Raw genomic sequence first — 24,291 nt, 5'->3', positions numbered from 1 at the left:
TGTTAGAAACAATAATAATATGAAAAATAAGATTCTAAGGTCAAGTCACATTAGAAAATAGAAATATTAGAAATATCTTATCAACAACACGAAGTCCTGTTTGTAGACAATTGAGCTAATCGAGTTTTTCATAAATACGTCATTTTATTCGGATTATTTTGATACATTCCACGCTGTTCTACAACGTTTCGCAATATAATCAAAAATAGAACGACAACTTGAGTTACGCTCGATTCTAATGGCACTTCGAGTTCGCTAGAGAGGATAGTGTCATATCGTATACGCTTTATATAATATTGCGAATGCGAATCTTAGATTAAATGTACTGATGAATAAGTCGTTCGAGACATTCGAAAATTGTTCTTCCTCTTTTTCCCTTATACGAATAAATAGATAGAAAGATCGAGATTTATTGAAAATTTTATCAAAGACTGCCAGTAAATTTTTACTCTGTAAAAAATCAGCTAATTAAAAAATTGATAAAAATTTATGCTGCAAAAAAATTTTTTTCAATAATCGATATCAAGGATTATCTTAAAAGATTCAGAACTTATTTTATTACTTTCTATTAATTTAGATTCTGTTAACAAAATATATTCTTTAATAAGAATCGAAATACAGTGATTTTTTTTTTATTACTGTACATTAAAAGCTGAGTCATATTAGTACATTAAGCAGAAAAGGTATTTATTTAAACCTTAACATAAATAAAAAATTATTTTTATTTGAAAATTAGAAATGCTACAATTTTGCAGAATATATTCCTGTCAATTCTATTGAATTCAGCTATTTTTTACAGAAACATCTCAACGAAACGTGTATCAGCGACGAGACATACAGAATGGACATTACATACATCTTGCATGGAGGCACATGTGAAACTTGCGATACGGTCCGATACTTACCGGAACTCGCGTTCAGGCAAGTTTACCTTATCGCAGCAGTAACTTATGATTACCTCGAGTTCGGAGCAAGTTTAACACAAATTAACCTCTACCGACCTACGCGAAGTAAAATGGATAACGATCGCTGGTTACGAAGCTGTAACGACGCTGTACTATACAGGCTGAACCTTACTCTATTACTTGTAAAGTCTCAATCGGGTTCACGCGACGAATAGTATCGCGAGTATTATTCTCCCTCTCAACCGTCCTACAAAAAGTTATACAAAATATGACACAGTATCTGCTTACGATATGCAGTTAGAGCGTGTTATCACTCGCAAAACTACGTCTATATTTATTGCCTGTTGGGAGATATATTGATAGAGATATCTGCTGTAACAAACTGGAGAATGTTCATAAAAATACTTATATGTGAACGTTATCAGCGAAGATACGCTATATAAGTGGATAAATAAATCTGTATTTACAAACTTGCAACTATGTGACAGTCTATGTGACAGTCTATGTGATTTAAAGTCAAAAAATTACAGAATCTATTAATCAGAATAATAAAATTGTATCCCTTTATATATTAGCAGTCTCTCTTCAGCCGAGAAGATTCTATAATAATTCATATATTACCATAGCATTATCGTGAACGCTCAATCGTTCATTAAAGTGCAAAATTTATTTTTTGGCAAAATCTCTCGTACACGATAGTTATATAATCGTATATATCGTAAATATTTTATACGTAGTGTTCAAGTTATTCTTATATAAAACTTGATGAATAAATATAAGTACTTTTAAAAAGCTCAAATTTGTGGACTCGTATAGTAACTATCGATATGCTATATCGATATGATATACCATCGCAAATGTGATATTCTTATGGTAAAAAATATCCTATAAATAATGGAAATTTTTAATAAATATATGATAATAGCTAAAAAGAAACGTAAGTCTATGTGAAAATATGGAATAGATATATACACGAAATATTTCAATTCATGTGTACTTAATTTAAGAATTAAATATTGAGCATAATTTTTCAGGTAGTAATAATTAACCTGATATATTAATACATGATTAATGGGATAAATAAAACCGATTTGCAAGACTCTTAAATACGTTAGAATCATTTCTTTTATGTTAATATATAATTCCTTAATATTTAAAAAAGATCTATATGTTTATGACGAGTTAGTGAATTAAAAAGAGATAAACGAGAAAGAAATTTTAAGAATTACGTTATGTATCGTGTTATTTTCCAATAGTTTCACACTATGATTGTCGAGCAAATTTTTATGTACTGATGAGCAAGAGATAAAACAAAGTATAACAAGATGTAAAGAGAATGAGATAAGATAATAAGTATTAAATTAATATTCTCTCTCTCTCTCTCTCTCTCTCTCTCTCTCTCTCTCTCTCTCTCTCTTTCTCTTCATAATTAATAAATTTCCAGACATTAATTTCTACGAATTAATTTTGTCAATTGTCTGAATCTCAATTTATTCTTTAAAAAATTTAACAATAAATTTATATTATCTGGAAATTTCAAAAACAAATTTGTTGATTATAATCGTGCATTGCTTTGCTATGAATCTTTAATAAACTGTACAAAAACTGTACATTATCGCAAAATATTATCAAGTTTGACTTCGAAATTTGCAGAACTACAAAGAATTAAGCTAGCGGAAAACAAAGTAAAAAGGAATACTCGTAAAATACTATAAAGGAAAAGGCAGTGTATAACAAAAAACAGTGTCGAATAGATTAAAAATGTAACATTTGTCATGTAACAAGAGCAAATTATGCGCCAGATGTGCAAGCGCATGAGATAGTTTACAAAATATAATATTATTTTTTAAAGTCACACGTCTCGAAAAAATATTCGATCACGTCGCACAAGATGCATAGCAAATATCGTCTTCCTTTTGTTATTCTATGTTGCAATTATAACCCAACCAATTTCACTAGAAATGTGCAGAGATATTTTACGTAACGATATATTCAACAAAATTTCACACACTTAATGATAATAAATAATTAATTTGCAAGTATATATGAATCAACGAACAAATCCTATTAACAATCAATGACCTATCAATATGAATATGCTGTATCTATTTTTCAAATAGATTGGAGTCAAAAATGTTTAACGATCATTCGGTAGCAATGGGCGAACGATCGTAAATGAAGACCATGATGAACCGTGAGTGCACAAAGTACTAATATCATTGACAGTACACTCTGGCACTTGAACAACGCGCTGGAATAATTATGGAAAAGGCAATAAACAATTGGTATGTTACGGTGAAAGCGTCTTTATATAATCACTGATAAATCTACGGAATCATCGACTATATTGAAAGTTCAAAATTAAGTACACTCTATATAGTTTATAAACTCAAGACATGGTAATTTTATGAAATCAAAGAAAAATTCTCTTCATGTGTTTGTTTTTGTAAGATCACATAATTTTACAAAAAATAGACTTTAGGATCTTTCACGTCAACATAGTCGGTGAATCTACGCAATCATCACAGATTTCATTGAATCGCTTTCGAGTTCAGCATTTTCATCGTAACATACATAAGGCAACAATCGTACTTCCGACACATACTCAAAGATCTGTCACGGGCCCGGATAAATTTAGGCTACTGTCAATTACAAGTGAATCTTTGGAATCGCACGCGGTCGACAGACTCTTATCAATTGTGGACACGTCCACAATTTTTTCGTCATCGACATTCTCGTCAGCGTCCTCATCCTCCGCCCCATCCTCTTCATCCTCCGATGATGATGGTGACCGTACTCGATTCGTTGCTTCCTTGGTCGGGTCTTCGGAAGCGGGACACGCACTGGAAACCAGGACGTCGCGAATCTTGCTTACAGTTTCCGTGGCCGTGGCACCGTTCACCTTTTTACGCAGTATCTCCACCAGTTTTTCCAGTCTGATAAATTATGTTTTGTATCACTTTACATTCGTTCGTGCCAGCTCGGATTTGTGCTGTTCTTCCACCGCTAATGCATCCAAAAACACTTGCGTAACAATCTCTTTAGAAGCGGGTAAAGCGAAAGTTTCAGCAAAAAGCCATGCTGCCGGCTAGAAAACAGAAGAAAACGGTGCGATTCGGTGTCTACCATCCAGACGAAGCGTGCGCTGGGTATGATCTCTTCGAGGAGCAGAAGGAACCATGCAAGCGGGATTGTATTCACAATGCCATTTATGTAGATGAGATTTTGGAGGTAAAATGTGCAATAAGATTTAGCAAAAGTTTAATCTAAGTTATCGTTACTAAAATTTGTCAATCTTACACATTAAAATATATTTTTTAATCAAGTTTAAAAAACATAAACAAAATAATAAAACATTTTGGGTAAAAATTTATCTTTGGATTAAACTTTCGCTAATTGACATTTAATTCAAATTTTTAAGAATACTCTTACTGATAGATGTAATTTAGCCAAAAGTATGTTAAAATATTTTATATAAAAATTTTGATGAAATGTTCTTTTTATAAAGAAAATTTCAATGTATTAATTTAATACACTGAAATATACAATCTTAACTACACTACGACTTTTCTATTCTAAAAAAAATTCTTTTGGCGAAATACAGACTATAACTACGACATTTATGAGATTACAACATAAATGTATATGCAAAATAAAAGTTACATAAAGTTTCTAAGTCATACAAATAATAATAATTATTTCGTTCAATTTCATGGCGCTTATTAATAAAACGACGAAATACAATATGAATAACGACATATAATACAATGACGATATAAAAAAACATAGAAAAAATACATATACAAACTACAAAAAATTAATACAAATAAAAATGGATTATTAAAGCTCTAAAGTCATGCTGACAAATGGACTAACATTTAATTAACGTATATATTATGATATAATCAAAATCTATCGTAAAATTCATTAAGAAAGCATTTATTGTATATGTTTGCTTTTTACATATATTTAATTTATGTTTATACATAAAATAGAAAAGCAGATTTTCATTGTGAGTTAACAATGTATTATTAAAATATATATAAGCATATGTGTAGCTGGTAATTATAATATATTGAAGTATTTGTATATTTAACCAGCATATACTTAATCAACAACTGGAGAAATTAATGCTAATCAATTTTCTTCTTCTTAATGCTAATCAGTTTTCTTCATGAAAAAGAATCAGTAGTTTTAAAGTTGAAAAACTTATTCAAAAAATAACATTTACTAGTAAAAAATAAAAAATATATATATATAATTATAATGGAATGAAAGTTGCTCCAGTTAGCAATTAAGTCATCTTTTTCTAATTTCCCTTTAAAGTGCAATGGATATGGAAACAGTGCTGCGTTGTATCACGAACATGGCACGGATGTATTACGTTATTCCGGTATCTACATTATTAGTTACCAATATATAAGTATATGTAGTTTACATATTTTACACTAAGTGTTATATACACGTAAGCAGTGTGTGTTATCTTATAAACATATTGTTATTTTATAGACACATAAATTCATAATTAAAATTATATTATTATCAACTGATCTTTATAACAAATAAAGATCAATATCAGTCAATTACACAATTCATTAAAACTGATATTTTTTGTTTCTAAAAATGACTTGTGCCAATTGTTTTTATACATATATTTAAAAATATAAATCTTTTCCCTCTGATACCAGGATGACGTAATTCCCCTGAACATAAAGCATGGCGCAGCTGAAAGCAGGGGGGGGGCGTAAGTACGACGAGCGTGTACGAAAAAGCATGCATGACGAGTGAACAATAGACCTACGTGCTATTCGACATGTACATAGTAGTAGCCTCTAGTGAGAAGCCCCTTGAAGCCCCCTTTCGCGTATATTGACGACGAGCAGCGTGGTATTGCGGTTTATTTTTTTTTTTATCTTTTGCTCGAGGCCCCGCGCGTACGTAATTTAAATAAAGGCGGTGGTATAGGTGAAGGCGGTGGCACGTGAAGGTGCTGTTTGGGTTCTGGAAGTCAAAGGTTTCGTCGAGCAGAAGTCTTTCGGCATGATGCAGCCACCACCGACCACAGCGACATCGGGCACCTCGGTGATGGCTCGGCTCGTATGGCTGTCATTGAGATAATAACTTTCTTCCTCGTTCACCGCGCCACAATTAACCGCGTACGAACTCGAGGAATCGGCCAGAATCTTGGTGTCTTGCAGCGAGCTCTTGTCAGATTTGTCCGTTTCGCTGAACGATCTCTTCAAGCTGCTCTTCTTCCGTCGCGGTTTTTTAAAGCTGCTTCGTTGATTACGAAACTCGCCCGGTCTCTGCCAACTCGCATGATCAATCGATCTCTCTCTCTTGCTCGTCACGTCGCTATCCGACGAATCCTCCTCTTCCTTGAGTATGCTCGGTAATGCATCGATTTCCGTTTCATCTTTTTTCTGCAGTGATTTGATGTACACTTCCATTCGCTCCCATTTTCTTGAAAGTTCATCGTCAGGCTGTTCCTCTGGAATGTCAGTTAAGATATTGGTTTGTATTTCCTCCTTCAAAGATTTTAAGTCCGTCATCAAAGATTTTAGTTTGCTTTTCTCCGCGATGTGAGCCTTACACATTTCCCAATTCGTAAATAATTCCGTAAAAGTGTCGTCAATATCGGTGGATATTGAATTCTGATTTCTGCTCTCATTCCCAGGTTTAATTCCAACCGTGTTCGTGGCATTATCGTTCATGTAAGTCGAATAGGGTGCCGAAGTTGTCTCTGAACTCCGATCGCTTTCATCCTCCGTGGATGGTGCAGGTTCTTCGCGTAATGTAGACTCGGAATCAGTTCCAGTGCTTGGACGTTGATCCGCCGTCTCGGAGACGAGCAGAAGGGTCTCTACCTCCACGGAACGGGAACGTAGAACGGAAGAGGCGGAGGAGGAGTGCGATGAGATTGCAGATGAGAAAACGGGGGATAGGGAACGAGTGTCGGAAAGAGCGGTACGCACGGGGGTGCTAGTTATACAGGGCGTATCGAAAGTTACAGGCGTAACAGAACTGGATACCGCAAAGTTTACGCACTTTGCCGCATGATTCTCGGCCAGAGTCCTGGACGCCCGCGCCTCCTGGAGCTCCCGCCGTAACGCCAGGGTCTCCTCCTCGAAAGCTGCGATCTCGCGGCCTTCGTTGCTAAGTGCGAATAGAATTGATTTTTTTTTGTTTTTGCCAAGAGCAAATTTCCACTTCGATTAGTTAGAGCACAAAGCGTTAATTCAATCGATATTGTTAGTACTGTAAATTAATTTCGAAGATCGCGTTCGTCAAAGAATTAAGCGGAAAGATGGTTAAAATATATTACAGAATTAAAATAGAATAGATTTTTTTAAATCATCGTGGATAGTGATGAAGATTTATACAGAAGTGCAGAGATTCAAACGTTTCATTATTCACAAAGGCTTTCACTTGCCTTCTATTTTGACTACATAACTTTACCATGAAAAGCGTTACATTGTAACGAAGCTATGGCCAAATTTATTTCAGATGAAATCGCGTGGTCCATTATAGAGCAGCCATAATAACCATAAATAAACGAAAACAAGTAAAACTTCAAGCTTCTAAAGATATTACAAATACTAAAAAAGGTACTTACGTTGCGCTCAACTTCAACGCCATCACTTCCTCCTCCAATTTCGCGACACGCTGATTGCTTTCCTCTTTTTCCTTTGTCAACTTCAACAATTGATTCTGCAACAAAAAAATAAAAATTGAGCATTAACAGTCGCCTAAACTGACAACAGAAGTATTATAAAAGCAGATAGAAAAAAAAATACAAATAACAATAAAATATAATTAATAAAAGGCACGATAAAATATTTCTTTATTTCCATTTAAATATGAGTCTCCTTTCTTAACAAAATACTAAATTTAGTGCATAACACAAAGCACTATAATGAATAGAAAAATATTTTCTATGAGAACACATGGAGAAACGCTAAAGCTGGTCTTCACGTTGAGCATCTCTTTCATCTAGGCCCTAATCTAACCTGAATCAATATATCATGAATAAACATAATTAATTATATAATATTCAAATTTATTTACCAACTGATATTTCGCCGTTGCAATTCATTAGCTTCGCCGTAGCTTCAAACACACACTTATATGACACTAATTATCACTTACCGATCAATGTATACATTTTCGCATTTTACAAGTACTATGCACTTTCAACGAAACACGACAACTGCCTGTATAGCTTTACGCGCGATACTCTAAAGATACATTTGAAAAATTCAAGAGACACGGACAACTTCGCATCAATGCTCGACGAACGATCTCCGACGGACGCAATTTGTTTTATAACGATCGAAAGAGACTGATGACTGCGATCATACGAACTAATAACACTGCACAACAATCGTCCATCGCTAGATTCTTCCAACATTGCGTGTAAAAATAACTTCGAACGAAAAAAAACCGCGCGTGAAACATAAAACTGTCATTCGCATCTGATATTTTTGCCGTTGTGAACTAAACTACGGTAATTAGGGCTGTATTTCAAAATGCACTGACAGTGCTGAAAACCTATAGCGTGCGTAACATGAACTATGGATTGTCAGCACTGACAGTGAATATTGAAACACAACCTTGTGATGTATATACAAAATAAGAAAATTCGAAATGAAGCAACTTCATACCAATTCTCGAAGATTCGATGAATAATATCCGCGTGATGGACACGATTGACTTTAGACTATGATCTAATATGCGCTAATTAATATTTTATGACGATCGCTGTATTCGATATTTCCGAGATGTTCAAAAGACCGAGACAGCATTACGACGATGCTCCTAAATCCATCGAGCAATGTCCAACATGACGCGACGCGACGGTTGCGATTTTACGAGTATTGAAATACTGATGAGCTCACGATCCTACGCATTGATTAACACTCCACGACAATTACCTATCATTGAATTCAACTCCAATTTGAAATTGAATAACTCTCCCGACATTGATTACGCGCGAATTTACTTCAAACAAGAAAAAACGCACGCAAAACGCGCAATGATGTTCACTCGCATCCGACACTCCCGCCATTATGATGTAAAGTAATCGACGCGCCACAAAATAGATCTTATGACGTCATGTTTATGCGATCACGTTTACATTTCTAAAAAAGTGCGCCAAATTTGATTTCGTCAAATCGATAAAATTTGATTCCGGCAAAGATGCCGATATGATAAAAGTGATAATTAGTTTTTTCTATATCCTCGCATTCAACATTTTATAACTCGCAACACTATTCCATCGGTTATTATTACAATACCGAATTTTTCAATAAAATCATTTCAGAATCATTGCATTTTACGCTGAAAGTGCATCATGCTGTTTTAATCCCTGTTTTCTTCGAAGCAATAACAAAGCCAATTGACTGCAACCGCGATACATTGACTGGTAAATAAAGTAATTTAATATTATATTATATGATTATATTAGTTTATGATATAAAAGTGGAATCTGTTTTATATCAAGATCTAAATCTGTTTATAGCAAAACTAATGTAAACCGTCAAACATTGAATTTTTTAAATCTATTTTAACTATCTTATTCCCTTGCTCGTTATTTAAAGATGAATATAACACGTTCGGCAATGTGTATAAAAAAAAAGGAACACGGAGCTAGCAACCTTGATCGGCTCTCACGTGCAACAGAATTTACATGGACGCGGAGGTGGAGAGTCCCGGAGGTTCAATTACGAGATTGCCAATATGCAGGCGACATGGCGGTGGCGGCCATCGCTTCGGCTGATGAGGCTAATGGATGGTTGAAACCCGAGAAGACACGGCAAAGAGGAAAAAGAGGCCAAGGGAGAGGCCCCTGACAGCCGCTAAGTGCGCTCCTTCTCCACCCTTCTCCATCTACCATGTATCCCCCTTCCCCTCCCGTGCCCTTCGGTTCCCGCCCCGTTCTCTCCACTACTGCAACACTGTGCTCGCCTATGGATGCCCTTATGTGAAACCTAATCACTTTTAGCGCGTCACGGATATTTCGTATTATGTCTACATTGCGTTCTCCGGTATCAGCCGACTTTATCAGGCGCCTCTCTCTACATTTCGACCTTCTTTTTCCCCTTTGTCTTCTCAGAGTCAAGTCGCACGTGCAGCAAACCCTAATCGGTTGATGCGTTTCTCAGGGGAAGAAAAATCCCATTCTTAAATCAAATTTTTGATCCCTGAAAAATTCCGAAAAATCTTACAATCTCTTCGATTTAAAATCTACACTTTTATCTAAAACAATATAATTGTATATTCAAGTGCTGTATTTCTGTAATGATGGTATACTTATATATGTTCGTAAAGCTTGAAAGTGTAATAAAAAGTGATTGCAATCTTAGACAGCATAATTACGTCAAAGTGTAATTCTGTATTAGATAATGTAACATTTTTTCTTCACGTATCTTCAAGTCGCTGTCAAATCAATATACATACACGCAGATGTAATAACGATATGTTTGCGTGTTTGTACTAATGTGTATAATACACGCTCTAATGTATATGATGATTACTAATAACTTCATAAAAATAATGCATGCACAGGAAATTGATTTTTTTAGGTAACTAACATGTGATCGTGCCAGAAAATTATGCATGCATAAGATAATTTTTCTTATCATAAATTCTAATATTACCTCGTCCGCATAACACTGCATATTATAAATGTTTATACGTCACATCTTTGACCATGGTAAATATCTAGTACAATGAATACAATAGAAAAGTGCATAAAAGCGATTTTGTGATCTATGAAGAAGCAATATAAAATTAGCCTGAATAAGAATTTAAAATAAATCATTAAAATTATTGATCAAATAAATAGAAATACGCAAACAGGCACAAACAAAATCGAAGATTCAGATTTCGCATATATACGATAATCGAGAGAACGAAAGCTGGAAAGAACCGATAGGTACCACGATCACCTGGCCGTCCTAATCAAACAGAATGTAGGAACGTCTGTGCAAACATTACATCCATGATCGTGACCCGGAAGAACGAGTGCCGAAAATATTGAACCGAATGCTCATATTACCGTGCCTCAATCGCAAAATGAGTGACAAGAAAAAAAGGGTTCTATTAGCTGCTGCTTTTGTTTTCTATTCCCACATTATCTAAGCTGTCAATATTTATAGTACTTCACCTAAACTTTGATTTATCTTTTCATATTTTAAATTTTAATAATTTCTATTCCGCATGCTAAGATTGCTTTATTTTAATATTCTAAACGTAAAAAATCAGAATAATAACAAAGCTTAGAAAGATGGAAAAAAAACAGTAATATCTAGGTTTATGTAAAAACAACCTCAAAGTTTTGTAAAGAAAAAGCATAAATATGCATAAGAAGATAAAAGATATACATCGTTGCAAAACTTACAAAAACAAGGTCAATGTTTAATTGTATCATAATTAAACATTGATATCAAAAATTATAAAAAGACATTTTAAATATGTATACATACCTTAAAATCTTCTACTTCTCTTGTTTGTTGATTATTTTTGTCTTCCAACATTGATTTAACTTTTATGACTAAGACTTCTTCACAATTCTTGTTAGCTTCTCTAATTTCACGTATAAATTCTAAAACAAATAGTGCAATTTTCATTAATAAACATTTTATGATCCATCTTAATATGTAAAAAATCTTGTGATAAAAATTATGTTATATATCCGAATTATATCTACCTGATAACATTCCAGGTTGATAATCTGTAGGAGTATTGTGTTTGCATTGTGCCAATTTTGCTTTTATATTTTCTAAATTTGACTTAGTTTCATTCAATTCTTTAAATAATTGGCTGTTATATTTCTTCAATTCTGTCATCTACATAATATTTAAAATAATTATATTAATAATGTACAATAAAAAATACATTTTATATTTTAATCACCATGCTGAGAAAGTTACTTATAAATAGATCTACAATTGACATAAAGAAATACTTATAACATGTTAGATTATAATTAATAAGATTAGAAAATAATATTAATAAAACTTAATGTTTAACTTCATGTGTTTTTAAATAAATAAAAATGAAATAAAATATAATACCAACCTGTTCAATGAGTGATAGAACAAGCTTATTGCTACGGCTAATGGTGGTTATGGAACTTCCACTCTCCATACTGTCAGAATCTTCGCTGTTTGAATGAGGCAAGTTCTCAGCAGGTCCAAGTCCAGGATCCGAATATCTTCTATGCTCAGAATTTAATTCATCACCGTTAATCCCATTGTCTTTGTTAGCAGTGGGTGGTAGACTGGCATAATCTCCATTTTGGTATGCAATATGTACATTGGATTCCAATCTTCCGTTTTCCTGCAGACTCCCATAGCCATTAGCAACAATATTATTGGTACTGGGACGAACGTTCGTCGAGTGTTCATTACAGTGACGTCTATGTCTATTGTGGACGGCTCTGACATTTGGCACCGGCATCGGCTGATACATTCTGTACATTGCTGGCAGTGAGACCGGCTGCATGGTGTACGTCAATGGCAATGGTGAGTAACCACACACGCTGGGATCAGACATTGCAGTGAATAAACGTTGTCCATTATTCGGCACGTTCTGCGGAACTCCCGTTGACTGCCATAGCATCCGCGGTGGGTACTCCATATTCGATATCAAACCAGTATCCTGATCGTTGCCACTTGTCCATGTATCCAATACCGTATCCGGTAGGTTGTTTCTGCGGCTGGATCGTCTCCTATTCCTCCTCGAGTGACTCGGCACATTCTGACATGGTGGTCTCGATGGATCGGATAATCTACACGTCAATCGTCTTGTTTATACCACAACATAACCTCTCGATATCGTGAACAATAAAATCTTTACTAACCTCTTCTCCATTTTACGAGCGACTCGATCCGCATCAAGACTCAGCTCTCAGCTCCTCAAAAACAGCATGTGCGACATCCAAAGCAGGAGCGACAAGTTCACTCGTCTCAATTTACAGCTGCAACACCCGCGATCATAAGATATCACTGTATTTCTAGTGCGAATGACACCCAAGTAGTACAACCTTCGCGCTATATCGGAGCGCACTGGCGCGCTCGTACGTTTGTGCGCGAGTTTTTATCAGTCACTCATCATCAACGGAGACGTCGTGATATAAAGAAAAAACGAAAATGAAAATTATTCGATAAAGAGAAAATTATTTATGCAATTACGAACGCCATGACACACATGTGTCACGTGACGATTTGGTGCAAATAACAGTAAATGGTATTACCTCATATTGATAAGTGAAATAGTCAAATCTTCAATATCTCTAATCGATAATATAGAGACCGATAATTTACACAAACAATAATTACATGTGCAATGAGTACAACATAACCTCAAAGCGCAAAATGGCAACTGATAAAAGACGAATGGAAAATGAAAAAACCAAACCCATCTTTTGCGAATTGTCCGCTAATGATTTGGAACCGGAAATTACAGAGATCGAGAGTTTGTGTTTTGAGTGTGGCAAAAATGTAAGAAATTCCTGTGTTGATTAATTCAATGTAATAAAAATGTCTTATAATTAAGGTATGTATTTGCTGAATGATTATTTTGCATCTACAGGGAATTACAAAGCTGTTGTTAACAAAAATTCCACATTACAAAGATGTGATACTTATGTCTTTCGAGTGCCCACACTGTGGCTACCAAAATAATGAGGTACAAAGTGGTGGAAAGATAGCAGAGAAAAGAATCAAAATAACATTGCAAGTTGCAACACAACATGATCTGAATCGTCAAGTGGTTAAATCTGATTATACTAGCATTCATATTCCTCATTTGGATTTTGAGATTCCTTCACAATCTCAAAAAGGAGAAATCACCACGGTGGAAGGAATAATTGACAGAAGCATTAGTGCATTAGAACAGGATCAGTCAAGACGACGAGAAGAATTCCCAGATACTGCAATTGAGATAGATCTATTTATTAGCAAATTACATGCACTAAAGATATTAGATGAACCATTTACTATCATCTTTGAAGATATTTCAGGAAATAGTCATGTGGAAAATCCAAAAGCACCACTCAAAGATAGTCAATGTGCTATAACATATTTTAAAAGGACAAAAGAGCAAAATCAGACATTAGGAATTTACTCGGACAATGAGGATGTTTTACTCAAACCTATAGGAGAAGGAGAATATCCTCTTGAACAAATTGAGGGTGAAATATTATCTTTTTCTACCAATTGTCCAGAATGCAATAATCCTTGTGAAACAAATATGAAACTGACAAGTATCCTTCAATTATATGTGTCTAGATTATATTCTTATCTATGTTATCTGTTTGTTTTAAATGTGTTTCTTTTTGTTTTCTTTTTGTCTACATTAATTTAAGTTTATTTCTTTAAAACATAACAACATTATGCAGTAGATCATCAAAGGCTAAGATTTCTGAATGTAATGCTTCTTTGCAAGATTTAATGCTTCTTTCTTTAAATAATATTGATTATTTCTAACTCTTGTTTTAGTTCTATATCATACTACAGAAATATTTTGAACAAATTGGTGTTATTTAGTTCCTGAGAATATTTTAGAATGCTTAATTATAGAAATATTTACAAATATTTCCTTAATTTTAACTTAAGGCATACCACATTTTAAAGAAGTTGTCATAATGGCTACACTCTGTGAATCTTGTGGCCATAGAACTAACGAGGTAAAGAGTGGAAGTGGAATTGAACCTCAAGGAGTTAAGATTGAAGTGACAATAACAGGTAAGGAAGACTTCAGTCGCGATTTACTGAAATCTGAGACTTGTGATATGGAAATACCTGAACTCGAGTTAGAGGCTGGTCCAGCTGTTTTGGGTGGTCGGTTCACAACCGTTGAAGGTATCATAGTATCGATGAAAGAACAGTTGTCTTCTTCAACGGCTTTTACTGGAGATAGCAGTGATCCAGATATCGTGCAAAGAATGAAAGCGTTTATCGCTCAATTAGATGAGGTTTTGAATGGTAAAAAAAAAGTAACCCTGGTGTTGGATGATCCTGCTGGAAATAGTTATGTGCAAAGTCTTTCTGGCGATGGACCCGATGATAGATTAAAAATCACAAAGTATGATAGAAGTTTTGATCAGAACGAAGAACTTGGATTTAACGACATGAAAGTCGACAATTATTAGGTTCCTGCTAAAATAAAAGAAGGAACATTAGAGGAAGTACCATCTAAGTACAAATACCATCAAAGTATAGCTAAAGAATAACAAGTAACGAAACCTTCCATGTTAGACCATCATTGTCATTGTAGTAGGTTTCATTGTTGAAATTTACATTGTGTAAATATAAATTTTATATTATTTCCATTGAAGCAGATGCACTCTGATTATAATGCCTCCTATTTTAATCTTCACCTGCATGCCTAAAACAAGAAAAAAATTTTGCAAAGTGACCACATAAAATGACTGCGTGACTGTATAAAAGATAGCTACTATGAAACAGTAGCATACACAATTGGTATCGCGTCGAGTTTTTTCAAACCAGGCAATCGCCTTATAACTTGCGTGCGCCATGATTCGGGATCCATGTTCTCGCATATAGGATTATTAATGAATAACAGATCTTGAAGATTGGGTATTTCTTGCAGACGATTAAATTCTGCCCAATCTTTTACAAGATTGTTACCCATATACAAAACTTTGAGTGCTTTGAGAACATTTACACCTTTGATTTTTTCGATCAAATTGTAAGATATCCATAATTCCTCTAAATGATCTCCAATCGCCTCTAGTCCTGAGAATGTTTTAATATTGTTCCTGCTCAGAGACAAGATCTTCAAATATTTTAACGAATTAATACCGCTGATCTTTTCTATCATATTTGTCGATAAGGATAACTTTCTGCAAACATTTAAAAAAATTATTTGAATGATGTAAGATGCATATAAATACTTCAAGTTAATGCATAAAAAGATAACAAACTCGACATTGGTCAAAGTCGCTAAACTGTTGTCCATTCTCTCGATTGGGGGCCACTGGAAAGATAAAATTATTTCCTTTTGTTCGCTTGCGACTAAGCCTGTTTTTTCTTCCCATCTTTGAATAGCTTCTTTGCACGTTGTCGCTTTAGCCTATAATTTTATTTCCAAAAAAGTTATGAAACAATTGTGTAAAATTATATTGAATATATTTGTGGGAGTTAGTACCATAACTTTTTCCAAAGATGAATTAAAATCTGTCAAGTAATGGCATAAATTAATTTTTACTTTAACAAGACAAATTAATACCGCATGAAAATTGCAGATATTAATGAATATAACGGTAAATACAATAAATTGAGATTAAATAAAAAAGGAACTATTTTCAAATTATTGCGCATGCGAGTAATCTAGAAACTTTTGCGTGACTACCACGAAGCATTCATATTAGAGATACGCTTTATGGTATCCAAAAATTAAAATATAGGTCGGTATTTATATGGCGAATTCCCACTGAGCGCGTCACGCGTCGCATTATCCGCCGCGTCACGAATTAGGCTGGCGTCACATAGAACCCGTAATCCGTAATCCGCACCGGAAGTCCGCAAAAGTTACTAGGGATTGCGTCCGTAACGTTACGTATGTTTTTTCTCCTTGTGTCCCATGGAGCCGTAAATACACACGTAACGGTATTACTATTTTTTATTTAACAAATTATAATTGTTTATTTGTATTTTATTCATAAGAAAACTACAGAATATATTATAATTTTAACAAAAATTTTAATTAAATCGTCAAATTTAGTTAAATAAATAAAATTAAAAAAAGCATTACTAGTAATAACTAGTAACTTTTAGTAACTTTTACGGAAATTTCATGGAATTACGGCTCCATGGGACACAAGGAGATAAAACACACGTAACGTTACGGACGCAATCCCTAGTAACTTTTGCGGACTTTCGGTGCGGATTACGGATTACGGGTTCTATGTGACGCCGGCCTTACAACTTATCCGGCGAGCTACTTTATTATGGCCGGTATTCATAGTCCGTTCTTATATTCAAAATCGTCTTAGGCCGGTATTCATAGTCCGTTCTTATATTTAAGATTGTCTTAAGCACGGACTTATATTCGCTCTGTTCGTCACACATAGATTGTGTCTGACGAAGAGAGCGAATATAAGTTCGTGCTTAAAACGATCTTGAATATAAGAACGGACTATGAATACCGCCCTTAGGCTGAGTTCCACTTGATGATCGCAACGCTCGTGAACATTATCTATCTTTTTTTAACTTTCGATGAAAAACAAAGATAAAATGATTCCACAAGCGTTGCGATCGCCAAGTGGAACGTACCTTTAAATACGGACTTATATTCGCTCTCTTCGTCACGCATAGATTGTGTCTGACGAAGAGAGCGAATATAAGTCTGTACTTAAGACAATCTTGAATATAAGAACGGACTATGAATACCGGCCTATGATTGATTGATCTTTTACCGAACTCACAGTCGCAGTGTAAAACGGTTTTACGATATTTTCGAATGAATCCTTCTTTTCTTACTATTTCTTACTTGTCCTTCAGGCAGTCAACATCGTCCAGAACGAATCGGCGTAACGTTGGAGCGCATAATTATTCCACGTGTTGAGTGTAATACGGAGTTTAGCAAATTATTCCAATTCCGAGGTATGTGCATAATTTTTTATTTTTCTCCGAATTTAAAATTACGAAGGAGCAATAGTAGCATGCGAAAAATTAATACGAAAAGTAATTGGATTTAAATGGTCTCCATCAATCTGATATTTCCACTGTTAAACATTAAACTTGGATATATGGCAAAGTTAAATACTAATTTATTTTTAATTTATTATCTCAATCTGAAATTTATTGTTCCAATGCATACACAGGAACTTAATATTGAAAGTGAGGGTGTCGGTTTAATAATCGTTCCCTGCCACGTGGATTACATACCCCTTACGCCGAATTTACCGTTTTATTTGATTCTTTAAATCAGAACTTGCTTTAACTGTGATAACTGCCTAAATAACAAGGTTGGAAAATTTACTTTATAAAAGTAACTTGTTACCGTTACCGTTCATTTTTCTAAAAAGTAACTCGTTATCGTTACTCGTTACCAATTTTAAAAAGGAACTCGTTACCGTTACTCAAAAAGTAACGAACTGTTACTTGACAAATCAGAAGTATAAAATGGTTAAACAAGGCGATGCATTAAAGTACTGGATGGTTAGTCCAAGAGCAATAAGACTCTGAAGTCGGACGCAAAGTCTTATTGCTCTTGGACTAACCATCCGGTACTTTAATGCATCGCCTTGTTTAATTATTTTATACTTCTGATTTGTCAAGTAAGAATTTTTTTATATTTTACATCTTCGAGAATCATCCATGTGGACAGCGACTGGAAACGTTTAAAATCTTTAACGGAATTGCGTTAACCTTGCGGCTTATATTTGTGTATCTATATTTTAATTCTGTATTCAAGGCGTTGTTCGCCGTTAGTATTATTTCACTGAGGATGGACACAATAAATTGTCCGAAACGTCTGTAATTATAATTTGTTTAACTAATTTGAGAGCACCTAACACCTGGCTTTGGGCTTGTTATAGCTATCATATTTGAATTAATAATTGATTGATTAATAAGACCCTAATAACTTTATTCTCTATTGTTATTAAATTAAAAAGTTTTCTTATTAGTTTTTCTATAAATTCGTAAATATATAGAGTAAATTTGAAAAATGTGACGATAAAAGTAACTGTTAAATTCGTTACTCGTTACCGAAAAATGTAACAAAGTTACTTTTTTCGTTACAAAAAAATTTGTAACGCCGTTACCGTTACAGTTACCGAAAAAAAGTAATTGTAACGGTAACGGTGTTAGACGAACAATTTGAACGAAAAAAAAATGCCCTCGAACTTTCTCTTCTGACTCATCCCTATTATACGCTTAGGTCATTTTTCTATTAGTAAAAGGATATTGACCTGCCTATTCATATCCGTTACCGTTACAGTTACCGAAAAAAAGTAATTGTAACGGTAACGGTGTTAGACGAACAATTTGAGCGAAAAAAAAATGCCCTCGAACTTTCTCTTCTGACTCATCCCTATTATACGCTTAGGTCATTTTTCTATTAGTAAAAGGATATTGACCTGCCTATTCATATCCGTTCTGCCTTTTCATGTTGTTAGCAATGCCACATGCCCGTGTTTCAACTGTAAGCAACGAGCAAAAATTTTAGGATCTGGATATTAAAAAAAAATAAATTAAGCATTTTTGCATAAAAATTGCTAAAGTAATTAACACTTTTGGTACGAGCGTCGACAATAATGCAATGTTGGTTTATATATTGTTTTTTGTTTCGAAATATATTAAATTTTACTATTAAATTAACTCTTTTTAATTTGTGTATTTGTTTAAATTAATAAATTGCGATATATTACAAAAATTTATTTTAATACTTCTCTTTTATTTTTTGTTAATAAATAGGAATTTTTGAACAGGTTAATATTAACAACATAATATAATATATTGCAAAATTATTAGTAAAATGTCAACAGTTTTCGCGCGGTGTGGAAGCATTCTTGCGGCTCGAAGTCTTGGTTATCGCAACGCGCTTCATGGCTAACGTTTCGTACCGAAAGGGTTAATTAATTTAATAGTTTATTGTTATAGTTCTTGAATGTTTCTTTCTTCTAACATTGTTACATTATTTGTATTTTTTTATTTAAACTTTTTCTTCTCCCTCCTCGTCTTCTTTCTTCCTTCCCTCTTTCCTTCAATATTAATTTTTAGCGGATAGAGCAATAAAGAATTAAAACAATAAATCAACAATAAATTAGCACTTAATTTTGTTGATATATCCGAATTTGATTTTTAATGGTAAATAGTGTTAGATTAATAGAGATGCAGTCTAGTTTAAACAAATAAATCAGTAATGAATTATGTGGGTTGTTTATTACGTAATTTACAGTACTGTTTATTTAATTAATTACAGATGTTTATTTTTACAGGGACTGACATGCAGCGTTATCTAGACTCGCGGGAGATTTGTGTGGAACATACAATATCTAGAAATGTAGATTGTAAGCGATGTTATCCTGAAGATAATGCAGGATACTATCCTGAGGATAATACATCATATTATTCTAAAGATAATGCATTATATTGTCCTGAATGTAAGGGGGCATATTATCCGATAGATAATGCGTCATATCATCCTGAAGAGAATGCATCATATTGTCCTGGATGTAAGGGGGTATGTTATCCTGGAGATAATGCATCATATTGTCCTGAATATATGAGGATACTTTATCCTAAGGATAATACATGAAATTACATACCACGCACACGAAATTTTGAGAGTGAAGATAATGCGTCATATCCTCAGGTTTATGCATCATATTATCCTGAATATAACAGGATACTTTATCTTAAGAATAATACATTGAATTACATACCACGCACACGAAATTTTAAGAGTCCTGAAGACAAGCCGTTATATTATCCTTATTCGCCAAATACTGACCATACGGAAAGATTGGATATAGATGGCTCCATTTGCACGCTCATGTCGTTTGATAGATCTGTAACGAATTGTGAGCACACCACACTTGAGCGTGAAGTAACGTACAGTTCTGATCGTTCTGATGTAGATCGTTTACCAAAACAAGTGGTACAATTTTTGATTATGACTAAGAAAAATGCTGAGATTTTGCTCGAGAAGTCAAATAATATATGTCACGATCTGACAGTCGATTATATATTGCTCGACTTGTTAGATGATTTAAGAGAATTTCAGCCACAGGTAAATGTGTGTGCTTACGGGTCTATGATCTCAGATCTAGGACTCCCCAAGAGCAATGGTGATATTTCTCTTGATTGTGGTAAGTTAATTTTAATTTATAAAATAGGTTTTTTTATAGGTATATGTATAGTTAGAATGATTTCTTTAATTTGTTAATACTTAAAATATTTTCCTGCGTACCTGAGTTTATCAAAACAAGAGCATTAACATTTTAATATAATTATCATTTTTGCTATTTATATTGAAATAGTATATCATTTAAAGTTTATTTACAAAACAAAGAGTGTGTCAAACATTTTGATATTGATTTATATAACTTTTGGGACTTGCAATTATATCAGAAATAAAATAAAATTTTATTTTTACTTTCAAATATGCAATAAACTAGCAATGTAACAATTTGAAAATTTGGTTCCTACAAATTTTCATTTATTATATATTACTTTTTATTATCATGAGTTATACATATATATATATGCTTTGTATCTATTTATTCTAATTTTTACTCTATTCTTGTGATTCAGATAATATGTATGAAGGAAGAAATTCAACGCGTCGTCATTGTCAGACTCTGATTGAAACGATTGTAAAATATCTATCCTTTAATAAACGATCGTGGAAAGTGCACAAAGTGATATTACATAGTAGAATACCAGTTGTAAAAATACAGCATGTTGTTTCTGGACTTGCTTGTGACATTTCAGTTACAAATGGGCTAGCAGTGGAAACTACAAAAATAATTAAGTAAGTTTTTTTTTTCTTTTTTGACATAAGTCTGAAATAAAAGTTTTTAGTAAAGTTTTTAGTTATTTTTAGTATTATACTGCATTTTCTGCGACACAAACAAAAATAAAACTTTTTTTCAAGGTGCTTTAATAGTGCTTTTCCATTGTGCCGAGAAATGATTTTATTTCTTAAACGATGGTTGCACTTCTGCGCCTTATTAGGATCGCGTCTTGTAACAAGCTACGCCATAACGTGATGCGTTATCTTTTATCTGCAAATTCTAAAAGTATTTCCCAGCATATCAGAACTGATTAAAAAAGAAAATAAATCACGGCGAATTAGTGGTAAGTAGGAATATTTTTTTAAATATCTTTATAAAACATTAACCATTTTTTTATAAATTTAATTTCATTTAAACGAGTTAAAGTGTTAACTTAATAAATAAATTAGAGTAAAAAACAATAATTATTTACTAATTAATATACTCAACTTATATATTTTATGTTTATATGCTTATGTACTTTTCAGTTTACATATACTCAGTATTTAATTTTTTTTTCAGGATGGGAAATTGGTATAAGCTGTGATTTTTCTATTAGGAAAATAGATCACACTTTTGAAGAACTTTTATTAGAATTTTTTATATTCTATGCAGATTTTAATTTTAAAAATCACGTGGTTTGTCCATTATTGGGCCAAACAATAGAAAAAAATGCATTTAGGAATCTATCAAATTTACCGCAAGATATGATTTCGTATATTAATTATATGCACAACGCTTCTACAGAAGACAAGCCTCGAGCTTTTTACATATCGTCGTTATGCGTGCAAGATCCATTTGATTTGTCAAATAATGTTACAAAGGCAGTGTCTTATTATAAGCTAAAAATGTTTCAGACTTATTGCAATTATAGTGCAAAAATACTAAAAAAGACTACCCCACATCTGAAGCCACCGTCATAATCTTATCTTAATTACTATACATACACGCAGGAAAATATTTTAAGTATTAACAAACTAAAGAAATCATTCTAACTATACATATACCTATAAAAAAACCTATTTTATAAATTAAAATTAACTTACCACAATCAAGAGAAATATCAACATTGCTCTTGGGGAGTCCTAGATCTGAGATCATAGACCCGTAAGCACACACATTTACCTGTGGCTGAAATTCTCTTAAATCATCTAACAAGTCGAGCAATATATAATCGACTGTCAGATCGTGACATATGTTATTTGATTTCTCAATCAAAATTTCAGAATTTTTTTTGGTCATAATTAAGAATTGTACCACTTGTTTTGGTAAACGATCTACATCAGAACGATCAGAACTGTATGTTACTTCACGCTCAAGTGTGATGTGCTCACAATTCGTTACAGATCTATCAAACGACATGAGCGTGCAAATGGAGCCATCTATATCCAATCTTTCCGTATGGTCAGTATTTGGCGAATAAGGATAATATAACGGCTTGTCTTCAGGACTCGTTAAAATTTCGTGTGCGTGGTATGTAATTCATTGTATTATTCTTAAGATAAAGTATCCTGTTATATTCAGGATAATATGATGCATAAACCTGAGGATATGACGCATTATCTTCACTCTCAAAATTTCGTGTGCATGGTATGTAATTCCATGTATTATTCTTAGGATAAAGTATCCTCATATATTCAGGACAATATGATGCATTATCTCCAGGATAACATACCCCCTTACATCCAGGACAATATGATGCATTCTCTTCAGGATGATATGACGCATTATCTATCGGATAACATGCCCCCTTACATTCAGGACAATATGATGCATTATCTTCAGAATAATATGATGTATTATCCTCAGGATAGTATCCTGCATTATCTTTAGGATAACATCGCTTACAATCTACATTTCTAGATATTGTATGTTCCACACAAATCTCCCGCGATTCAAGATAACTAATTTAAAAAAAAAATGTATAGTAATTAAGATTATGACGGTGGCTTCAGATGCGTGGGGTAGTCTTTTTTAACATTTTTGCACTATAATTACAATAAATCTAAAACATTTTTAGCTTATAATCAGACACCGCTTTTATAAGATTATTTGACAAATCGAATGGTCGAATGGATTTGACGAATCGTAATTATGTCTTCCATTAATCATACGTATATTTTATACATCTAATATTTTTATTTTGTTTTTTATTTTTACCATCTTTTGTTATTATAATATATCAATCATCTTTTTATGGTAAATATAATATGCAATAGCATGTGCAAAATTTTTTTATAATAAAATCATAAATCTTTTTTCAATTTAAATTGAATATTTTATATGTATCATGGTACATATTGTGATTCTTACAATGTGTGCTTTCTTACAAAACTTGTTTATTTAATTCATAAAAATTATATTTAGAATTTTTATATAATTTTATCTTCTTCTGATAATCTTACATCTCTTTGGTTTTTAATCTTTTTATATGATTCTTTGTAAGACTTTTATTTTTGTAATAAAATTATTGTAAATCTATTATATTTCTATATTATTTATTTCCTTAGACTTATTATTTTAAAATAAAATAATCTCTTTTGTATCGTTTTATAATACAGTAGTTTATGCAAGTAATAAAACAATTGTTATTGATCTCTGGATAATTAAAATAGAAAAATATTAAAAAATCTTATAAGTAAATAACAAGTAAAAAAATCAATTACATTTATCTGTCTTGATTTATTTTAGATTCAGTTTCTTTTTGTACAATGTCTCGCTTCCATATATATTCTTTTACATATTTATCTTTAGGTATACAAGATTTTTTATAAGTAAAAACAGCCAATATTTCTCAATTAAGGCAATTGACAATGTCTTTTTGAAATTGAAGAAATTTAATAGCTGTGG

The 24,291-nt window shown here is 33.0% G+C and overlaps 5 protein-coding genes across 6 annotated transcripts; 2 read left to right on the top strand and 3 right to left on the bottom strand.

The window, feature by feature from the left end:
• Positions 1-124: 124 nt before the first annotated feature.
• On the bottom strand, positions 125-5,840 carry LOC136999890 (uncharacterized). Its single transcript, XM_067354831.1, has 2 exons — positions 5,707-5,840; positions 125-3,841 (listed from the first exon to the last, which is right to left on the bottom strand). The coding sequence occupies exons 1-2, from the start codon at positions 5,724-5,726 to the stop codon at positions 3,511-3,513; spliced, it is 351 nt and encodes a 116-aa protein (XP_067210932.1). The 5' UTR covers positions 5,727-5,840; the 3' UTR covers positions 125-3,510.
• LOC105674458 (uncharacterized) lies at positions 5,742-12,913 on the bottom strand. Its single transcript, XM_012370771.2, has 6 exons — positions 12,772-12,913; positions 11,988-12,699; positions 11,617-11,755; positions 11,393-11,511; positions 7,522-7,616; positions 5,742-7,061 (listed from the first exon to the last, which is right to left on the bottom strand). Exons 1-6 carry the CDS (start codon positions 12,780-12,782, stop codon positions 5,849-5,851), a joined length of 2,289 nt encoding a protein of 762 aa, XP_012226194.2. The 5' UTR covers positions 12,783-12,913; the 3' UTR covers positions 5,742-5,848.
• A 323-nt stretch (positions 12,914-13,236) lies between these two features.
• Positions 13,237-20,460, top strand: Zpr1 (zinc finger protein Zpr1). Of its 2 annotated transcripts, XM_067354811.1 has the most exons (5): positions 13,250-13,411; positions 13,503-14,175; positions 14,528-14,656; positions 17,438-17,539; positions 19,882-20,460. In XM_067354811.1, the coding sequence occupies exons 1-5, from the start codon at positions 13,250-13,252 to the stop codon at positions 20,199-20,201; spliced, it is 1,386 nt and encodes a 461-aa protein (XP_067210912.1). In that variant the 3' UTR covers positions 20,202-20,460. The 2 variants fall into 2 exon arrangements, with proteins under 2 accessions (XP_012226271.2, XP_067210912.1); XM_012370848.2 differs by lacking the exons at positions 17,438-17,539; positions 19,882-20,460 and having other exon boundaries at positions 13,237-13,411; positions 14,528-15,248.
• Positions 14,829-16,232, bottom strand: LOC105674507 (dynein axonemal light chain 1-like). The gene is made up of 3 exons (XM_067354827.1): positions 16,083-16,232; positions 15,859-16,007; positions 14,829-15,777 (listed from the first exon to the last, which is right to left on the bottom strand). The coding sequence occupies exons 1-3, from the start codon at positions 16,083-16,085 to the stop codon at positions 15,369-15,371; spliced, it is 561 nt and encodes a 186-aa protein (XP_067210928.1). The 5' UTR covers positions 16,086-16,232; the 3' UTR covers positions 14,829-15,368.
• On the top strand, positions 20,203-23,711 carry LOC105677650 (terminal uridylyltransferase Tailor-like). Its single transcript, XM_012376409.2, is given in 4 exon segments — positions 20,203-20,754; positions 21,200-21,419; positions 21,543-21,745; positions 21,964-23,711. Coding segments are annotated over 4 exon segments (1,140 nt in total). The 5' UTR covers positions 20,203-20,438; the 3' UTR covers positions 22,365-23,711.
• Positions 23,712-24,291: the final 580 nt, after the last annotated feature.

This window comes from Linepithema humile, chromosome 5 (genome assembly GCF_040581485.1).
Source record: "Linepithema humile isolate Giens D197 chromosome 5, Lhum_UNIL_v1.0, whole genome shotgun sequence".
Lineage (NCBI taxonomy): Eukaryota > Metazoa > Arthropoda > Insecta > Hymenoptera > Formicidae > Linepithema > Linepithema humile.
This window is presented reverse-complemented; position numbering and strand designations above follow the sequence as displayed.